The 18,649-nt window shown below is 37.3% G+C and overlaps 1 protein-coding gene and 1 pseudogene across 1 annotated transcript; both read right to left on the reverse strand.

Annotated features, from left to right (window-relative positions):
- Positions 1 to 63: 63 nt before the first annotated feature.
- On the reverse strand, positions 64 to 3,181 carry LOC138320414 (lambda-crystallin-like; annotated as a pseudogene).
- Positions 3,182 to 3,314: 133 nt separating this feature from the next.
- Positions 3,315 to 12,333, reverse strand: LOC138320413 (uncharacterized). The gene is made up of 2 exons (XM_069263373.1): positions 12,203 to 12,333; positions 3,315 to 9,442 (listed from the first exon to the last, which is right to left on the reverse strand). The coding sequence occupies exons 1-2, from the start codon at positions 12,317 to 12,319 to the stop codon at positions 5,846 to 5,848; spliced, it is 3,714 nt and encodes a 1,237-aa protein (XP_069119474.1). The 5' UTR covers positions 12,320 to 12,333; the 3' UTR covers positions 3,315 to 5,845.
- Between the last annotated feature and the right edge of the window lie 6,316 nt (positions 12,334 to 18,649).

An 18,649-nucleotide genomic window follows, 5' to 3' on the forward strand; every position in this document is an offset into this window, starting at 1 on the left:
TCGTAATATCTTCGCGAAAAAACCCTATAAAAATGAAAGAAAAAAGAAGACAAACAAGCCAAAATCTGTGAAACTTTTTATTCCTATAATATACATGAAGAATCATCTTGACATTTAACCATGCTTTTATTATAGACACGTTTTCGTTTTATTTATAAACATGTCGAGTTCAGCCAGACGTTTGTCCCTCCAGTCCCGTTTTTGCTGGATCTGCTCCAAAGGGATACGCTTACCTATATCCGCCTCGATAACGTCTAGGGGTGTACCAGCCAGCTTGATGGGAGGACCGAAATCCTGCTGCAGCTCGTACAGGTTATCTCCATAGCGATCGCAAAAGTCCTTCATCCCTGTTACAAATTGAGAAGCTATAATATGATGTGTACTATTAATATCAAATATAAAATAAGACTACCTTCAGACGACTTCAGATGATGATACATTTGTTTATTATTCCAATCCTGCACTGGTGCCTTAATAGAGGAATGCATCAAATAATGTTAATCACCACCGGATATTAAGCGGATTTGTACAAACACCTAAATTCCTACCGTTTGCGTTGAGATAGGATGCCTCCAGCGCCCCAGGAAGGCATACCTCCTGCCTAGACCGTCCGGCATTAGTTTGTCGATGTCTTCAGGCGTGACCACACCATCCTGTGGAAGTAAAAGGAGAGTCAGGAGATTGTGTTCATGTGGAAAAGTTGACCAGGTAATTTACAGTGAAACAATGGATACTCAAGTTTGAAATGGTACTCCAGCATGAAGTCCTACCTATTGTATATCATACTGGAATGAAACATGAAATGTAGGTCTATAATACAAACCCTGATGAGCTTGAAGCACTCGGCAGTAATGGCGTGCTGGATCCTACAGATCAGGAACCCCTTGGTTTCCTTGTGGAGGAGCGCTGGGCTCATCCCAACCTCACTGAGAACCTGGCAGGTCCGATCTGTAATGTCCTTGTCAGTCCAAGGGGCAGGGACAATTTCCACAAACGGCAGGAAATAGGGCGGATTTAACTGGAAAGTACAAATATTTTATCAATATTTACTTATTGTATAGTAATTTGGACTTGTCAGCGCTTCCGTTAAGGATCTGTCTTCATTTTATATTCTTATTTCAATTGAATGTAGTATTCACCATGTTAATCACAATATGTCTATGCACATTTGATATTCTTTTGAGGGTAGAGAGTTACTCCAAGATTCATCACTCAAACATGTAACACATCTATGAGGTCAAGATTTTAGGGGCTTATTTTACACGTGGATCATGCATTAAGATTAAGGAGAGGTTCGCATGCGTCAATACCTGCCAGCCCCTATAAAACTAAATAAAGTTTTCTGTAGTATTGTATAACATATAGGCGATAACAACCTACCGGGTGGGCTACTATAACCTGGTGTTTGTGCTGCAAACCCTCCGACAATACAGAGGCAAATATGGACGATGTAGAACTGGCAATGATGACGTCCTCTCCAGTCACATACTGATCTACCTGGCTGAGTACACTTCGCTTGGTGTGCAGCCTCTCTGGCACGCATTCCTAGATAGACATTGTAGTCAGTTAAAAAGGAAAAAGTTGTATAGTATAGCATTATTTTCTATCTTCCTGCAACAACCCTTTTTCTCGAACTAATGGTGGCTTTGAAAGAGATGTTGCAAACGTTTTTTATAAAACTTATTTTTTACACTTTTGATAAATATCCCATTTTCTTTCTAAAAGAAAAAAAAAACACGCACTAGTAAAGGAAGTTATGTTACAAATCCGATACGTTGAAAAGATCAAAATATTAGTATAATGCAGTAGTTTGGCATATCTTACAAACATACAGGTATCGTTATATTTTTCATGTAAATGGTATTTGTGTGTAAAATGATTGGTGAGAATTCCATATTTTTCTTTCCTTTACATTTTATATTAAATGACTTGTTCATGAAACACTCTCTTATATTCTCACAGAGAGGTAAAATGAAGTGTTGTTTTAATGCAAATCCCAACTATAATGACCTTTAACGTTTTTTTTTTGTTTGCTTGTTATAAATTGAAACAATAAAACTGAAATAAAGAAGTACCATAATAAAATTAGCACCAGCCACACATTCATTGATAGAGGAACATCCTGTAATCCTGGACACTTGTTCCGCTGCCGTATCCGAACCTTTTAGTATACCATCTCGTTCATATTGTTCCAATGTTTCCTTTACTGCCGATAGCGCACTTTCTATTTGCTTTTCATCATTATCGAAAATCCTTACGCTGCAGCCGCCAGAAGCGAATACCATTGCCCAGTTCCGACCAATTATACCACTTAAATGTAATGTGTTTCAGCATTTCATTGCGACAAGAACGAAAACAGTGCCCTTTGGAAAATCGTCGCAGAAGAATCCGCCATAGTTTATCACCTTTTGCCTTGTCATTACGTATATCAATAACTTTACATTAACAGTTCATTCTTTCTCTCATTACATAAATTTTTACAATTTTCAATGGTAACCAGTGTTTGTTTCTATTTTTTTTTTAAATTTTTTTTTCAATCTTTATTTTTTACCATTTACATCAAAATTATAGATGCTTTAATTGTTTAAACCGTATAACTGACTTTGACTCATATTGAATAGAAAACATTCTCATATTATTTATGAACAAATCTTTTAACTTTAACAAAGTATAACTCTATACTACCTGCCCACAATGGCGACGGTACGAGCTTGTTTGTCAGCCATTTTGGTAGCTCTAACAAAGCAAGATAAGGCGACCATGTAGGTCAAGGTCATTCTCTTATCTTAAAAAGAGCCAACCTCATAGAAAGTTTGATACAGCAATCTGATTATATGATTAGTATGGTAAATCTAGTACTTGATTGTATTGTTTGAGGAAAAAGGTCAGCGTGGATTGATTTGCAAAAAAAGTTCCATACTCCTTGTTTACAAATTGTAGCTGTATTGAATGCTACTTTTTGTTAGCGGGAAACACTTCGATTTTTCCGATAAAATTTAACTTTTACATATTACTTCGCTTGGTCAAATTACAATTTGTTTATGTAATGAATTTAACAATCATTGTAATATATACTAGATATAGTGGCGTGTCCACGCTGTCCTCGTAGCGTGAGTAGGAGCTAATTCTTGCTAGCATATTGTTCTTTTTCTTTCACTTTTGTTTACACCCCCAGGAATCGTCTCCAAATTCGCGTTCCAACCCCCGCACCAATTTTAACTTTGAGGAAGGTTTGATTAGGTCCTAAATGGTGACCTGAGATCTGAGCCACCATATATCCACCCGAACAGAAAAAACAAAATTAAACAATTAACAAAGTTAAATTCAAATTTTATTTTCCTTAAAATCTCGTTGTTTCATTACTTGCATAAAAGCAATGTATCTTTTCTGTAGATGTAGATAAAATTAATAAAACAAAGAAATGGAAATAAAACGAAAGAAAAATTCTGAATTCCATTCCATAGGGCAGGAAGAGAAAAGGCATAAAGATAATCTAAAAATACCTGTAGATAAGAATATATCAACGAAATCTTTTAAAATAGAGAATACTATGAGAATTATTGTTAAAAGTGCACAGTATTTGCATGGATTTGAGTACTCGTCACCAGGCAGACATAAATTTAATGATTAAACTCTACTCGCCTAAGCTTTTGCACCAAATGCTCGTTGTTTCTTCTACTCTACATGTTTATAGCAACGCCAACATCAAAATAAGATACATTTTATCTGACTTTGGTATGACATGACTATAAGAGATAAATGTGGATATCAGTGATTTAAATCCTTAATTGAAAGTGTGTAGAAATAGGTGATCGTTTGTACATGTATACCAGTTGTGGCTGTTATGAGTAAATATCAAGAGTTTAACTGCGGCATATTTTCAATATTGCGTTTCTGAAATATTACTTTTATGAAAGTCTCATTTTTGATGATGATTAAAACAATTAATAATTTACATTTTTAGTGAAGCGACAGTCTCTTGGTCATATACTTGAAAGCCAAGTAAAATATTTCCTTTGCTGGATCTTCCACGTGTAAATAAATCTATAAACATCTAAATACAGATGTGATGTTGTTACATTGAGGCGTGTAAACTTTAATAGGATAACAATAGGATATGTACGTACGCTTATATGATCAATCTTTAAAAAGCTAGCTCATAAATATCTCGATGGTTAAGGCAAATATATAAAAAAAAACAGTACAAAAAACATTACAAAAAGTTGTGTAACTTTTAGTCGTCATCCAACAATAAATTATCGTTAACGCAATGCATGGTTAACGATAGTTCATACGTCCTGATATATCAACATACATAGAGAATACATAGGTAGTATTGATACAGCAGATTCAGATACTTTTAACTTTACACAATTGGTGTAATTTATCGATTATTTCTATATGGCAGACGATGTATACGCACTTACTGTATTACGTAATCACTCAGAATTTGTTAAAAAATATCGCTTACCTATAAGGCTATATGGGTCAGCAGTAGATAATGTAAATATCACAGTAATAAGGGTAGGTCGGTATATTACAGAGTTATCTACATTGTGGGGAAGTGTCGATTGTTACGTCGTGATATTGTGAGCGATACTCATAATAGATTTCTCTGAAACAATCAATAGCTACCACAAGGGAACTAACCCTAGTAATATGGAGATTCACTAACTTTGAGTAAGCTATAATGAAATAAGTTTATCTGCCAATATCACAGTTATTAACATCATCACAGAACAAATGTTACCTCATTTGAAACGTCAATAGTTATTTTAAAAGGTTACTAACATACATACACATGAATAAATAAAATATACATATTGGTATTGAGCATTAACCAGTTAATAATACATTTCATAAAAATGTATATGTCTGCATTTAAAAGTTGTTCACCTGATAAAACATTACCATCATAACTCTGAGCCATATTAAAGTGCTATCCAGAATAATAAACTATCATATATAGAATTTTAGAACATTTTAAAGTGTATAAACTATGGATAAAGAGATTTTATTTGAGCATTTAGAGTAATCACAGATAAACAGTGTATTAAAAGGGTTATTTTATATTAATACATGTCACTACGTGTATATATCAACATTGATGTATTGTCTCGATTTAGACACTGAAGGTGTCAAATATGTATACATTAAAAAAACTAACCAAGTGCACATGTGCACAATATTGAATATAAGTGCCAAAATATGATAAAAATAAAACATACAATTCAAGTTATAAGTGATTGGCATAAATATATACATTTTTAACATGGCAATATGTCATACACATGTACCCATTATGATGAAAATGTCTAGTTACATTTGTATGCATAAATATGTACTAGCACTACACTACAAAGTATAATACTCTCAAGCGAAAACATGTATATAAACAACCTTTCAATACATGTGATTGTCTCTTTGCGTAATGGTATTCTGTCTTTGCCTATTACAGAAGATTGTTCTCGAAGATACTGACTTTTACGTCATAAGTTTAACGTCATCTTATAGAACACAAACACACGACATATCAATCAATACAGTAAGCATTAGTATATAAGGTTCGACGGGTTGCCGACATGTTTGAGGAAACATCCATCCATTGTAAACTGCACCAATAGAGCTTTTTCAGATCGACCTCTGCCAATTGTTAAATTGATTGTATGTCTATAAGTTGTTTTCTTCTGAGAATAATTTCACTTGAACTACATCACTGATCTGATAAATATATCCTACCATAAGGCAATTGTAGTAACTTGTGGCTCAAAACTATCACAGTAAGTTAACACTGCAGTATGACACATATATATACACACACCAGATTTTCCACGGACAATCCTCTTTATTTCACAGATGAATCACGCTTTTCAAGTTTTGAAAGAATTGCCAAAATTTCTTCATATTTTTTATTTGCGTCTAAAGAGCGTTGCTCGGCTATTCTAATGCGATTTTCAGCTTCGTGAATCTGCTTCTCCAAAGCGCTTGTTGATTTATCGTTCGACTCCTCCTCCAACCGTTCAGGTCTGAACTTATCCAGGGTCTTAGCGTTCGTCACTAGATACCATCGTTCTTCTTCATCATCGTCTATTTTGTTTCCAATACCGATTCTCTCACGCTGGATATAAATTCTTCCGAATAAGCCAGGAAACCATGGGAACATGTTTTCAATGCCGATTCCTATCTGAACAGACTCCACCCGCCACGTTACTTTCTGGTGACGGAGGATATCCGAGTAGGAGTCGTTCATCATGGCGATCAGTAGATTGAGTAAAATTATTGTTGACAGCAAAATGTATACAATGTATATTGCCTTGGTAAATGTCGCGGTCCGTCCAACACTCTCCATCCCTGCCTCAATTGTCCCGTCAAACAATTCTGCCATACCGATCATCATGTTGAAGGAAAGAAATATCGTTTCAAATGGGTCTTGGTATGTTTGTACAATTGATGTCGAAATTTGAAATAGGGTATGGAGCGCAAAACTAAATGCCAACAGCACGAACGTGAAAAATATAAGAAAACGAAATACATCTCTCATGATCATGTTCACCAACATTTTGAAAAAGTAGTGAATTCCTTTGAACCCCCTAGTAAATGAAATGGAAAATATCCACCCGAAACATAGGCAAACAGACAACACATAATCTTGGTCGCTGTTTCGAACTGATATCAAGGCGATCCACACAAATACCAAACTAGAAAAAATGATAACTAAAACTAGAGCCAGAAGCATTCTCAAAGTTGGAAGTTCTCGACGACAGATGTTCCTACACATGTCGATAAGGACATATAAAAGACCAACAATAGGCTCTAAAGGGACTATTATGTAGGCGGCAATCAACACTGGATCCGAATCTAATAAGGGGGTACCATTCACATGGTCGCGGAACTTTGACGCAATGTGTACACCGATATACGAAAACGCGCTCATGTAGAGGATGTGAATTATCATAAAAAATCCATAAGCCCATGCACATATCGCAGTGTACATCCTCTCTATTTGCCGAACTGGAGGGATGTCCAGAACCCGGGAGGCTCTTGCTTTTGCATCCAGGGTCATCAGGAGATCGATATGAGAGTTGGAATGCTGCACTTTTGTCGACGCACAGCTGCAGAATTTGCTGAGGTTGTAATTGGTCGTTGGAGTAAGGTGGGTAATGTCAAAGTAAATGTCTTCGTCCTTTTGGAACATCATCACATCTGGCATTGTCAGGATCCGATTGAGGAACTTGTGTGAGCCAACTTTATATGCGTATCCTAAAACAGACAGATTCTGCTTGTTGGTAAATTCATTAACCAAAGACAAGAGTGCCTTCCGTTGCAACTGTTTGAAAAGTGATTCATTCTCTCCAGGGTAGAGTATTCCGTGACGATTGCACCACCACCTGACAGAATCGAAAATGATCGTTTCCATGACACGCTCCATGGCTGCTGAGTCACCTCTGTTCTCTGCCATTTCTTCGACAAGTCTATGAAGAACAGTATTCCCTTTTTTGTCACCACAAGTCAGATCTGCCCCATAAAACACCAACCTGGTTATACTATCGGAAAATCCTGCTGATGCTGCTAAATGCAGAACACTTTCAGATTTTTTGTTCAGTGTGTTAATATCAGCGTCTCTCTGCATATTCTCGTAGATATCTAAAGCGGTTTCTAAAACTTCTTGTTTCCCTGAAATCACCGCCTCGTGAAGCGGCGTGTTTCCATCCTTGTCAACGTCTTTGAATCTGACAAATCTCAATTCCCATAGAACGTCCGGGTCTGCCGATAAACCGGCAATGTGAAGTGCGTTGTTGCCTTCTTTGTCTGTAGCGTTGACACTTTCCCAGTCATGTGATTTGATGGTATGTTCAACAAGTGCGCGCGCAATCTCTGGAGTCGTTTTACTTGAAGAAGCAACGACGTGCAGGGCGGTTTCTCCTTTTAAGTTTCCGACGTTTGTCTTGGCCTTTTTCTCCATTAGTTCTAGCACGGCGTCATGGCTTCCTCGTCTACATGCGATATGCATAGCTGTTTCTTTAGCGTGGTTCTGTGCGTCAATGCTGACCTTTTTGTGAAAATGTTTTATCACATTTCCCTGATTATTTATCGCAGCATGATGAATAAAGGTATTTCCATCTAAGTCAGTTTCCTCAGGATCGACTCTCATTTTCAGAAGTATTTTGATCATTGGACAATTTCCAAGACTTGCAGCGATGCAGAGCGGAGATTTCAAAGTTTTCCCCTGGGATCGGAGATCGTTGTAATGTTCAGTCAATGCTGTAAGAACTATTTCGTTGTGCTGTGTCATTGCATAGTACCAGGAGTCGAAGCCGAAGTGGTTTTTGTGGTACATATCCGCACCACGCTGTAGTAGATATCTCACAACATCGGCGTGACCGTTTTGAGCTGCCAATGTCAGAGAGCGTTCTCCTTTTTCGTCCTGAGCATTTAGATCTGCCTTTCTGTCCAGTAAAGTCTTCACTACATCCATGTGTCCCTCTTTGGCCGCGTGATGCAAAGGAGTTTCTCCTCCACGGATTGTGATGTTGACGTCTGCTCCATTGTCGATTAGGACTTTGACGATTTCGTTGTTGCCGAGCGCCGAGGCCATAACGATGGGTGCCACCAGTCCTAGTAGTCTTGTCTGGTTAGGATTAGCTTTACCTTTCTCCAGCAATATTACCACGGTATCTATCAGTTGATACCGCACTGCCCAATAGAGTGCGGTAGATTTTTTGTCGTTTTCTAAACTAACATCAGCTTTTCTTTCGATGAGAAAATTAACTGTATCATTGTGTCCCCATCTGGCTGCCCATAAAAGAGCAGTGTCCTTCTTCACGTTTAGGGAGTCCACGTTGATCCCCGAGTCTAAGAACAGTTTCACCAAGTCAGTGAAGCCTCTAAAGGCTGCTAGGTGATACGCTGAAAACGTTCTCGGTCTTTGGCCCTCTATTTCAATCATCGTTTCAGGATTGATCACCTCAATCTTTTCTTCTACAGTAGGAAATCTGTCCATAAATTTCGTTGCTAAATCTAACTTGTTTAGTTCGGTAATCTGATGGAGCGCGGACCGAGTTGTTTTCGGTAAAGTGAAGAGTTGGGTCAATAACTCTTTGCTGCCATTCTCAATGATTGTTTCTACGTTGTCGATCCTGTTCATTTTCAGTGCGAAGTGTAAGATAGTCTGATTGTTGAGAGGATCTAACATAGCAGCGTGGTGTAAAGGGACATAACCTTCCGCCTTTTTCATCATGTCTATGACATCGGATGGTGTTCCATTTTCCACAACTTTAAAAAGTTGAACCCTGACTTTCTCATACCGCTCATCTGTCGGTGGTGAAAATGGACGCTGTGTCATTTTTGACGGGCCGATATCGATCGCATCCTCGCTTACAATACCACTGTCGTCTTTCAGACTTGACTCATAGATGGTGGTCAACTTCGCTTGATTTTTAGCCTACAATTGTAAGAAAATGAAGATATAGTGAACACTGATATCAAATCTCGACCTCGAAAATAATGGCATAAAGTAAGTCATTATATTTTATTTATTAAATTATATGTTTCATTGTTTTAGGAAGCAGGCTTGGAATTGGGTAGGTAACCTTTGCATTACATGAGAACATACACCAGCCGAGTGTTTACTTGTTTTCGTAGCTTTTAAATTCTGTAACATTGTGTGGCTATACATACCATTTTACTGCCTTTGAACACTATCTGTGAACGACGAAAGTAAAATACTACTGTAGCGAGTGTACATTGTATCGAATGAAGTGACGCAACAAGATAATCGCGTCCCACTCACCCTAAGGTGGCGATGATTGGCTGAACTTGAAGTTGGCGGAGTTAAAAATGTTTGAAATCTCATTTATCGAGAATCAAACGTCAGCTGAACGTTGTCGCTAGATTTCTAACCAATCTACGTTTACATTTCTAGCACATCTTCATAAAAAGGCCACTTCCGCTGGAAAGAGCGATAATTTTCCTTTCAAAATCAACCTACACATCTATACAAAGTCCCGTCACTAAGACTTACCATTTGCAAAAAAAAATTCTCTAGATTAATTACTCAATTTTGTCATGAACATACAGATTCGTTTTATTCACAAAATGATATTTCACAAAACAAAATTCTCGGCAATATCTAAAGCTTATGATAAAAAATATCAAAATTTCACGATGAGTATAGCCCGGGATATAGATTCCTGTGGATTTTACCTAATTGTGTTTAAATCATTATATTTCTTGGTTTATTTATTTTTATAAAATATTTGATGGTCAAATGCCGGAATTTCATAAAAGTTTCCATTTTTTTCATGTAAATGTTCGCTGCTTATCCGACTTTAAATATTATTTCATAAAGTTAATTATTTTCAAAACCTTACGATATCAAATCCTCATAGATTTGAAAATTGTGTTGTAATTTATATTCTCGTTGAAATTAAGTTCTTTACCATAAAAAGGGTTTTTATTACTTCAATTATACTTTCGCTATCACTAAAATTCATTTAGCAAATATTGTTTCGGAATATGATAGAAATCATTACGGCTTTTCGTATACGTATCTGCCTTTCATTTTAAAACTCCTAGTTTATTAGATCATGACGGGTTTCACAGTATCTAATTATAATCTTACATATATCTGTATTGCATTTAACACATACATTGTAGTTTATGCTTGTTTATTACAGAAATCCTAACGGTTTTTAAATTGTATTCGTAAATTTATATTCAGGTTAAATTTGAGATGTATCAAAATTTAAACAAACCCCGCGTATTAATTTTTCTTGTGTCGCAAACATTCGCCTAAAATTTAAAATTAGATGTTATAAAGGCCAATGCTTGTGATGTAATAGACAATTTCTACATGCACGTACAGTACCACGAGACGTACATTACATGTGTGTGTATCTCCAAACTTGAACTGCATGCAAGGTAGATTTTATATATAGATCATGAGTTTCCTGACCTTCCAGAATAATGAAAACTAAGTCAGTCACTCATCATGTAATAAAGAAAATAACACCAACGATAATTTTATCAATCTCAGACTATCAAACTTGTTTAAGTTGACATATCATCGGTCCCCGCTGATACATGTATACTTATGAAGGCCCAAATGAGGGTTTAACAATAATTCTCTTTTGCATTTCTATATATTTTTTACTTTTTTTGCTGTTTTTACTGATTGATAAAAGATCAAATAACTGATTACAAATAATAATTTGTTGTTGTGAAACATTTTTGCTGCATCAAGCCAAATATGAAAAATTTGCTGAAAAATCACCATTTTTGAGCTTAAAATATTATTTTTTCCTTTCCTACGTACAAATTACTACATATATTGGATTATTTGTCCACATGGTGCTCCTACAAAGGAGGAAATTTCATAGGAACAATAACAACATGGCAGCCATTTTGATGACGTCATAACAAGAACTTATGCAATGTTAAAAAGGTTTTTGTTGTTGCTGATGTTTAAACTGATTGTTAGTGGTCAAAAACCTGATTAGAAATAAAAGTTTGCAAGTCTGGAAACATTTTTGCTCCGTTATTCAAATATGAAAAAATTGCTAAAAAAAAATCACCATTTTTGAGCTTAAAATCCGATTTCTTCATTTTCTGCGTTCAAATCATTAAATATAATGGATTAATTGGTCCTGATGTGTATTGTGTTGTTCTATTGTGGTAATTTTGATACCTCATTTGTCTACTTCAGTTGAAAAATGTCAATGTTTTTACTTATGACAATTTTTCGTTTTTAGTGAAATTCGAGATGGCGGCCATCTTGATGACGTCATAACCAAAAGTTCATCCCAACTTATGCAATGTAAACATTTTTGATTTGTGATCAGTGGGTCATAAGGGTTGAGAAAAATATTGGTTCGAAGGGGTTTTTTTTGGGGGCGGGGGGGGGGGGGGGGGGGCGCATGTGGGACCCTCCTAGCCCATGGCCTATATTTATACTTAGTCGTACTACAATACTATATCGTAATTGTAGTACACTTTCGGCGTTCACAGATAGGGTTCAACGGCAGTAATACCTTTGGCCAAGTCTTACATTATAAAAAATATATTAGCTTGCAGCATTTTAAACTATTGTTTTTACTATTTTGGTTTATGTAGTTATGTCTAAGTAAGCCGACATTGGCTGAACATACTTTACATTTGATGATAATATCATTTTTGCTGTATGATGTTTGACACATTGTTTTACCTTTCTAGCCTCCCGTAGACTTTTATAATCACCATCTTCCGACGCCTCCCGGACAGACGCCACTACTAGTGACCGTCGGCGGGGTCTATTGCGCATGCCCATGGGAATGTCGTCCATGTTGAGATTTCTGAAATTGGAATAGAGATATGGACGGTAATTCTTATTATGCATTATTTCAGTTTGTCTCTTATTTTTTAATATGTATGAATGAATGAGTAGTGTGTAAAGAATTCAAATAGTTGATACTCTACAGAAACATAAGCGACAACAACTATACTTGTATGAAGTGATTGTTCTGTTACAGATATATAAATACATTGTACAATGTATATATGCCAATCTAATGTATCGTAATCACTTTCCTATGTCAATGGTAATCTGCTTTGTAAAGAGACCATACATTAATAATTGTAAAAGGAATAAGATCTTGTTTGTAATACCATAAATAAATAAAGAACGTCTAGCTATGGCCTTTCAAAAGGCTAACACAGAAATGCTTCACATATATAAATATATGCTTTCCAGGCTATCAATGCAAAGCCGAAACCAAAACGTTTCTGAACCCCTATATATACAATTACTGTGTTATTATAATCATTCAAACATAATGATTATAATTTGACGGTATATTATGGTGACTTTGGTACGCCAGTTAGCTTAGCACTGATAAATACTGGTGGTAATAACTACTGTAATCTCTGTATGTTTATACGGTGGATCTCAGTAGAGAGGAGCGTCTCCAGAGTTAAAAAGTATTCTCAGACTTGAGAAGAAGTTCAATATATGTTTTCAAGATGGCGGCTATGGCGGCCATCTTGGATTTCGGATCGACCCGAAAAATAACAACTCTTTGTCGGGACCCTGTCAGGATCATTTTAAGCAAGCTTCAGCCAAATCGCACTGGTAGAACTGGAGAAGTTCAAAATGTTAAACGTTTACACACGGCGGGCGGCGGACGAGGACAGAAGAAACATGATAAAAACGGTCATCCTGACCCTTCGGGTCAGATTACCTAAAATGTAATAGCGAAACCAAAAAAGACTTGGGAAAAATAAAATAACTGTAGTGATTTCATTTCCACCAGGTTCTCGAGTAATTAAAGAAATGTTTTATTAATTATAAATCATATGTCAAAGGAAGAAACATGATATAATGAATATAACACTTGTTCCCAACGACGTCTCCACTGACATCGACTCGCTTTCGGCCTCGAGTTGAGTGGTTGTCCCGTGAGGAAGGTTTTGAAATCTGTGCCTGGTCGAGACACACCAGCGTCTTTGTAGTTTCTACATCTACTGAGCGATCAGCATAAAGGGAGTTGAATGACTGGTCTGTCCGTTATGGCAGTATAATGTGGCCGAGTGGATGTGTTATTTAGTGCCCGATAGTACCACAGCCTCTCAAAACATGCAAACATTCACACACGCAATACGTTGTATATACGAAAGGCCATCCTTAATGACTCTAGTTGTCAATACACGTTAAGCTATTAAACTAATCAATCAAATAAACACACCTCTTAAGCTCGAGGTCCATATAGACAGTTCACTTTATTGAACTAGTTTCAATATTAAAGAATTGTGTTTAGTCATCTATCCTTTACAGTTTCGTTATGGTAGTTTTAGAAAATTTCTTGATATATTCCCTGGTAATGTAAGTGATCTTGTCAATACATTAGGACGTAGTATGTAGGCATGATGAGCCAAATGGTCCCTGTACTGTATAGGTTAATCTGAAGGTACCAATATCGTATGAGGGTTTTTATGAGCATTTAAAGGCGCCACAGAACGAAATCAGAAAAAAAAATCTTTGAAAACACGTTTTGGGCATATGCAGTGCATGCAGCTAAAGCCTAGATGTAAGTAAATATAGCGTATCAGAGCATATTGGTCGGGTATTTTGGTGGTAGAAGTTTTAAAAAACGTATAGATGCATATATCGATTTCATGAAGAAACGATTACATTCCTTTTAGTCTTTTTATATGATAATATTCCAAAACTTGTCAATTCACATCGAGATAGGCGTCAACAGATCAGTCTTAGAAACCTTAACTTCGATGGTAGCTTTAGAAACATCCGACCTATGTAAATCTACTTGGCCCTCTATGTACACCACGTTGATGTAGAAAGCTACTGTAGAGTCAGTAAATACAAACCCATGCATTATTTAACCACACCTGAATGTTTTATAGTTTGTCGTTATCAAAACCTGTCTTATCATCTCAGAGGTTGTTCTGGGAAATTGTAAACTACCAGAGATGAAAACATGCATCGTCAGAAATTACCCAGTTTGATCGCCCACGCATCGTCAGAAATTACCCGGTTTGATCGCCCACGCATCGTCAGAAATTACCCAGTTTGATCGCCCACGCATCGTCAGAAATTACCAGGTTTGATCGCCCACGCATCGTCAGAAATTACCCAGTTTGATCGCCCACGCATCGTAAGAAATTACCCAGTTTGATCGCCCAACTGGAAACTGATATATAGTCCCACCTTTGTAAAAATGTAACATCCGATACATAATTTGTCGTTAGCGAACCAAATCAATGACCCATTCTAATAGTTCACATTCCATTACATCGATATCTAGTCGACTGTACACCTTATGCTGTGTAGACATGTTTGCGGACTACTTTAGAATCCCATTGTCATATGACTAGTGCCATTGATATCAAAGTAAACACACTTCTTATTGTTGCCACTAGCTTACAGACAACATTACTCCACTAAAATCTATTACAGTCGGTATACGGATGGTGGCCAATGTTCTACAGGCAACAATACTCCACTAAAATCTATTACAGTCGGTATACGGATGGTGGCCAATGTTCTACAGGCAACAATACTCCACTAAAATCTATTACAGTCGGTATACGGATGGTGGCCAATGTTCTACAGGCAACAATACTCCACTAAAATCTATTACAGTCGGTATACGGATGGTGGCCAATGTTCTACAGGCAACAATACTCACTAAACCCTATTACAGTCAGTATAGGCCAATGGATACGGATGGTGGCCAATGTTCTACAGGCAACAATACTCCACTAAAACCTATTACAGTCAGTATACGGATGGTGGCCAATGTTCTACAGGCAACAATACTCCACTAAAACCTATTACAGTCAGTATACGGATGGTGGCCAATGTTCTACAGGCAACAATACTCCACTAAACCCTATTACAGTCAGTATACGGATGGTGGCCAATGTTCACAGGCAAATACTCCACTAAAATGTTCTGCCAATGTTCTACAGGCAACAATACTCCACTAAAACCCTATTACAGTCAGTTACGGATGGGGCCAAGTACAGGCAAATATCCACTAACATACGGATGGATGGGCCAATGTTCTACAGGCAACAATACTCCACTAAACCCTATTACAGTCAGTATACGGATGGGGCCAATGTTTACAGGCAACAATACTCCACTAAACCCTATTACAGTCAGTATAACGGATGGTGGCAATTGTTCCAGCATTGATGTCTACAGGCAACAATACTCCACTAAACCCTATTACAGTCAGTATACGGATGGTGGCCAATGTTCTACAGGCAACAATACTCCACTAAACCTATTACAGTCAGTATACGGATGGTGGCCAATGTTCTACAGGCAACAATACTCCACTAAACCCTATTACAGTCAGTATACGGATGGTGGCCAATGTTCTACAGGCAACAATACTCCACTAAAACCTATACAGTCGAACAGTCTCACTAAACTATTACGTCGTATACGGATGGTGGCCAATGTTCTACAGGCAACAATACTCCACTAAACCCTATTACAGTCAGTATACGGATGGTGGCCAATGTTCTACAGGCAACAATACTCCACTAAAACCTATTACAGTCAGTATACGGATGGTGGCCAATGTTCTACAGGCAACAATACTCCACTAAAACCCTATTACAGTCAGTATACGGATGGTGGCCAATGTTCTACAGGCAACAATACTCCACTAAAACCTATTACAGTCAGTATACGGATGGTGGCCAATGTTCTACAGGCAACAATACTCCACTAAACCCTATTACAGTCGTATACGGATGGTGGCCAATGTTCTACAGGCAACAATACTCCACTAAACCTATTACAGTCAGTATACGGATGGTGGCCAATGTTCTACAGGCAACAATACTCCACTAAACCTATTCAGTCAGTATACGGATGGTGGCCAATGTTCTACAGGCAACAATACTCCACTAAACTATTACAGTCAGTATACGGATGGTGGCCAATGTTCTACAGGCAACAATACTCCACTAAACCCTATACCAGTCGATACGTAGATGGTGGCCAATGTTCTACAGGCAACAATACTCACTAAACCTATTACAGTCGTAACGGACCAAAACAGGCAACAATACTTACCCATTACAGTAGTATACGGATGGTGGCCAATGTTCTACAGGCAACAATACTCCACTAAACCCTATTACAGTCAGTATACGGATGGTGGCCAATGTTCTACAGGCAACAATACCCACTAAACCCTATTACAGTCGATATACGGATGTGCCAATGTTCTACAGGCAACAATACTCCACTAAATATTACAGTCAGTAACGGATGGTGGCCAATGTTCTACAGGCAACAATACTCCACTAAACCTATACAGTCAGTTTACGGATGGTGGCCAATGTTCTACAGGCAACAATACTCCTAAACATTACAGTCGTATACGGATGGTGGCCAATGTTCTACAGGCAACAATACTCCACTAAAACCTATTACAGTCAGTATACGGATGGTGGCCAATGTTCTACAGGCAACAATACTCCACTAAACCTATTACAGTCGGTATACGGATGGTAGCCAATGTTCTACAGGCAACAATACTCCACTAAAAACCTATTACAGTCAGTAAAACGGATGGTGGCCAATGTTCTACAGGCAACAATACTCCACTAAAACTATTACAGTCAGTATACGGATGGTGGCCAATGTTCTACAGCAACAATACTCCACTAAACCTATTACAGTCAGTATACGGATGGTGGCCAATGTTCTACAGGCAACAATAAATCCACTAAAACCCACTTATTACGTCAGTATACGGATGGTGGCCAATGTTCTACAGGCAACAATACCCACTAAACCTATTACGTCAGTTCGGATAATAATAGGTGGATTACCATATATGGATGGTGGCCAATGTTCTACAGGCAACAATACTCCCACTTAAACCTATTACAGTCAGTATACGGATGGTGGCCAATGTTCTACAGGCAACAATACTCCACTAAAACCTATTACAGTCAGTATACGGATGGTGGCCAATGTTCTACAGGCAACAATACTCCACTAAACCCTATTACAGATCTTTAGAGATTCGCTCGGAGAACAAGGCGCATATCGATGTTATCGAGGAGAAGGAAACTATCTGATCTTTCTTCATTCAATACTAGTATTTACAATAGACTCCGTGCTTCTTAGAGTTGTCTACATACTTGCGTTTTCTGAAGCCCACTACTACTCTTAGCACTAGTTGTTTCACCTCCTTTGAAGTACGCCATCCGGAATATCCTGATACATTATTCAGTTGCTTGACTCTCTATGTAAGCTACCTACCTTAGTATTGATCTGGATGTTACTCCTTAAAGGCATTCTACCTTTCCGAAACGGCTTTAAATGTTTAAAATGGGAATGTACAAAGAGATCGATCATTTCATCGAGTTGCAAGAGTTATTAACTTATCGTTAATACTACACGTATCATCACCTTGTGAACAATTTGATTTTAATAAATAAGATGCTAGTTTTCATAACGCGGGTCGTCTTATAATTCCCGCTGTCGTCCTAAACACCGCGCGGTAGTTGACTATCACTGCGCAAGACGACAAAACAGTGAAATGACTCTTCATTGTTATCATATATTACACAGAAAATCTTGCGTATGTTTGTGTTGTAACCTCATCTTAGGCCATGGGTATATATTTTTGACGTTATTTATGTTTTCAAGAAACTTTTATGTTTTACCTCCGGAAAGGTAGTGGGCCTTTAAGGCTGAGAAGACTTATACAAAACTCTATTCAATTAATCCCACCTTCTGTCGCATATAGGACGATGTGGCTTATATGATTTACTTGTCATTAAAAAAATTATCTTGTTTTATCCAATTTTTACTAAAAAAAAATCTCTTTTGTATTTTTAATTCGGGCTAGAGTTGATGTTTGAGAGACTGTAGATCTGAATCTAGGATGTCCTGTATACGGATCTGTGCTTCATGTACCAAAGACACCCAATTATGACATATAATCTAGCTGTCTTATTATGAAATACACGATACCTTAGGTTTGAAAATCTGATCATATCTCAATAGTATTATATTTCGTCCCCAATACAAGTTTTACTGTATCCGCAGCATTAACAAATCTACATATGAATGTTAAAGTACATTTATATAATAGCACCAAGGAACATTTAAATGATAACT

Source organism: Argopecten irradians, chromosome 4 (assembly GCF_041381155.1).
Source record: "Argopecten irradians isolate NY chromosome 4, Ai_NY, whole genome shotgun sequence".
Lineage (NCBI taxonomy): Eukaryota > Metazoa > Mollusca > Bivalvia > Pectinida > Pectinidae > Argopecten > Argopecten irradians.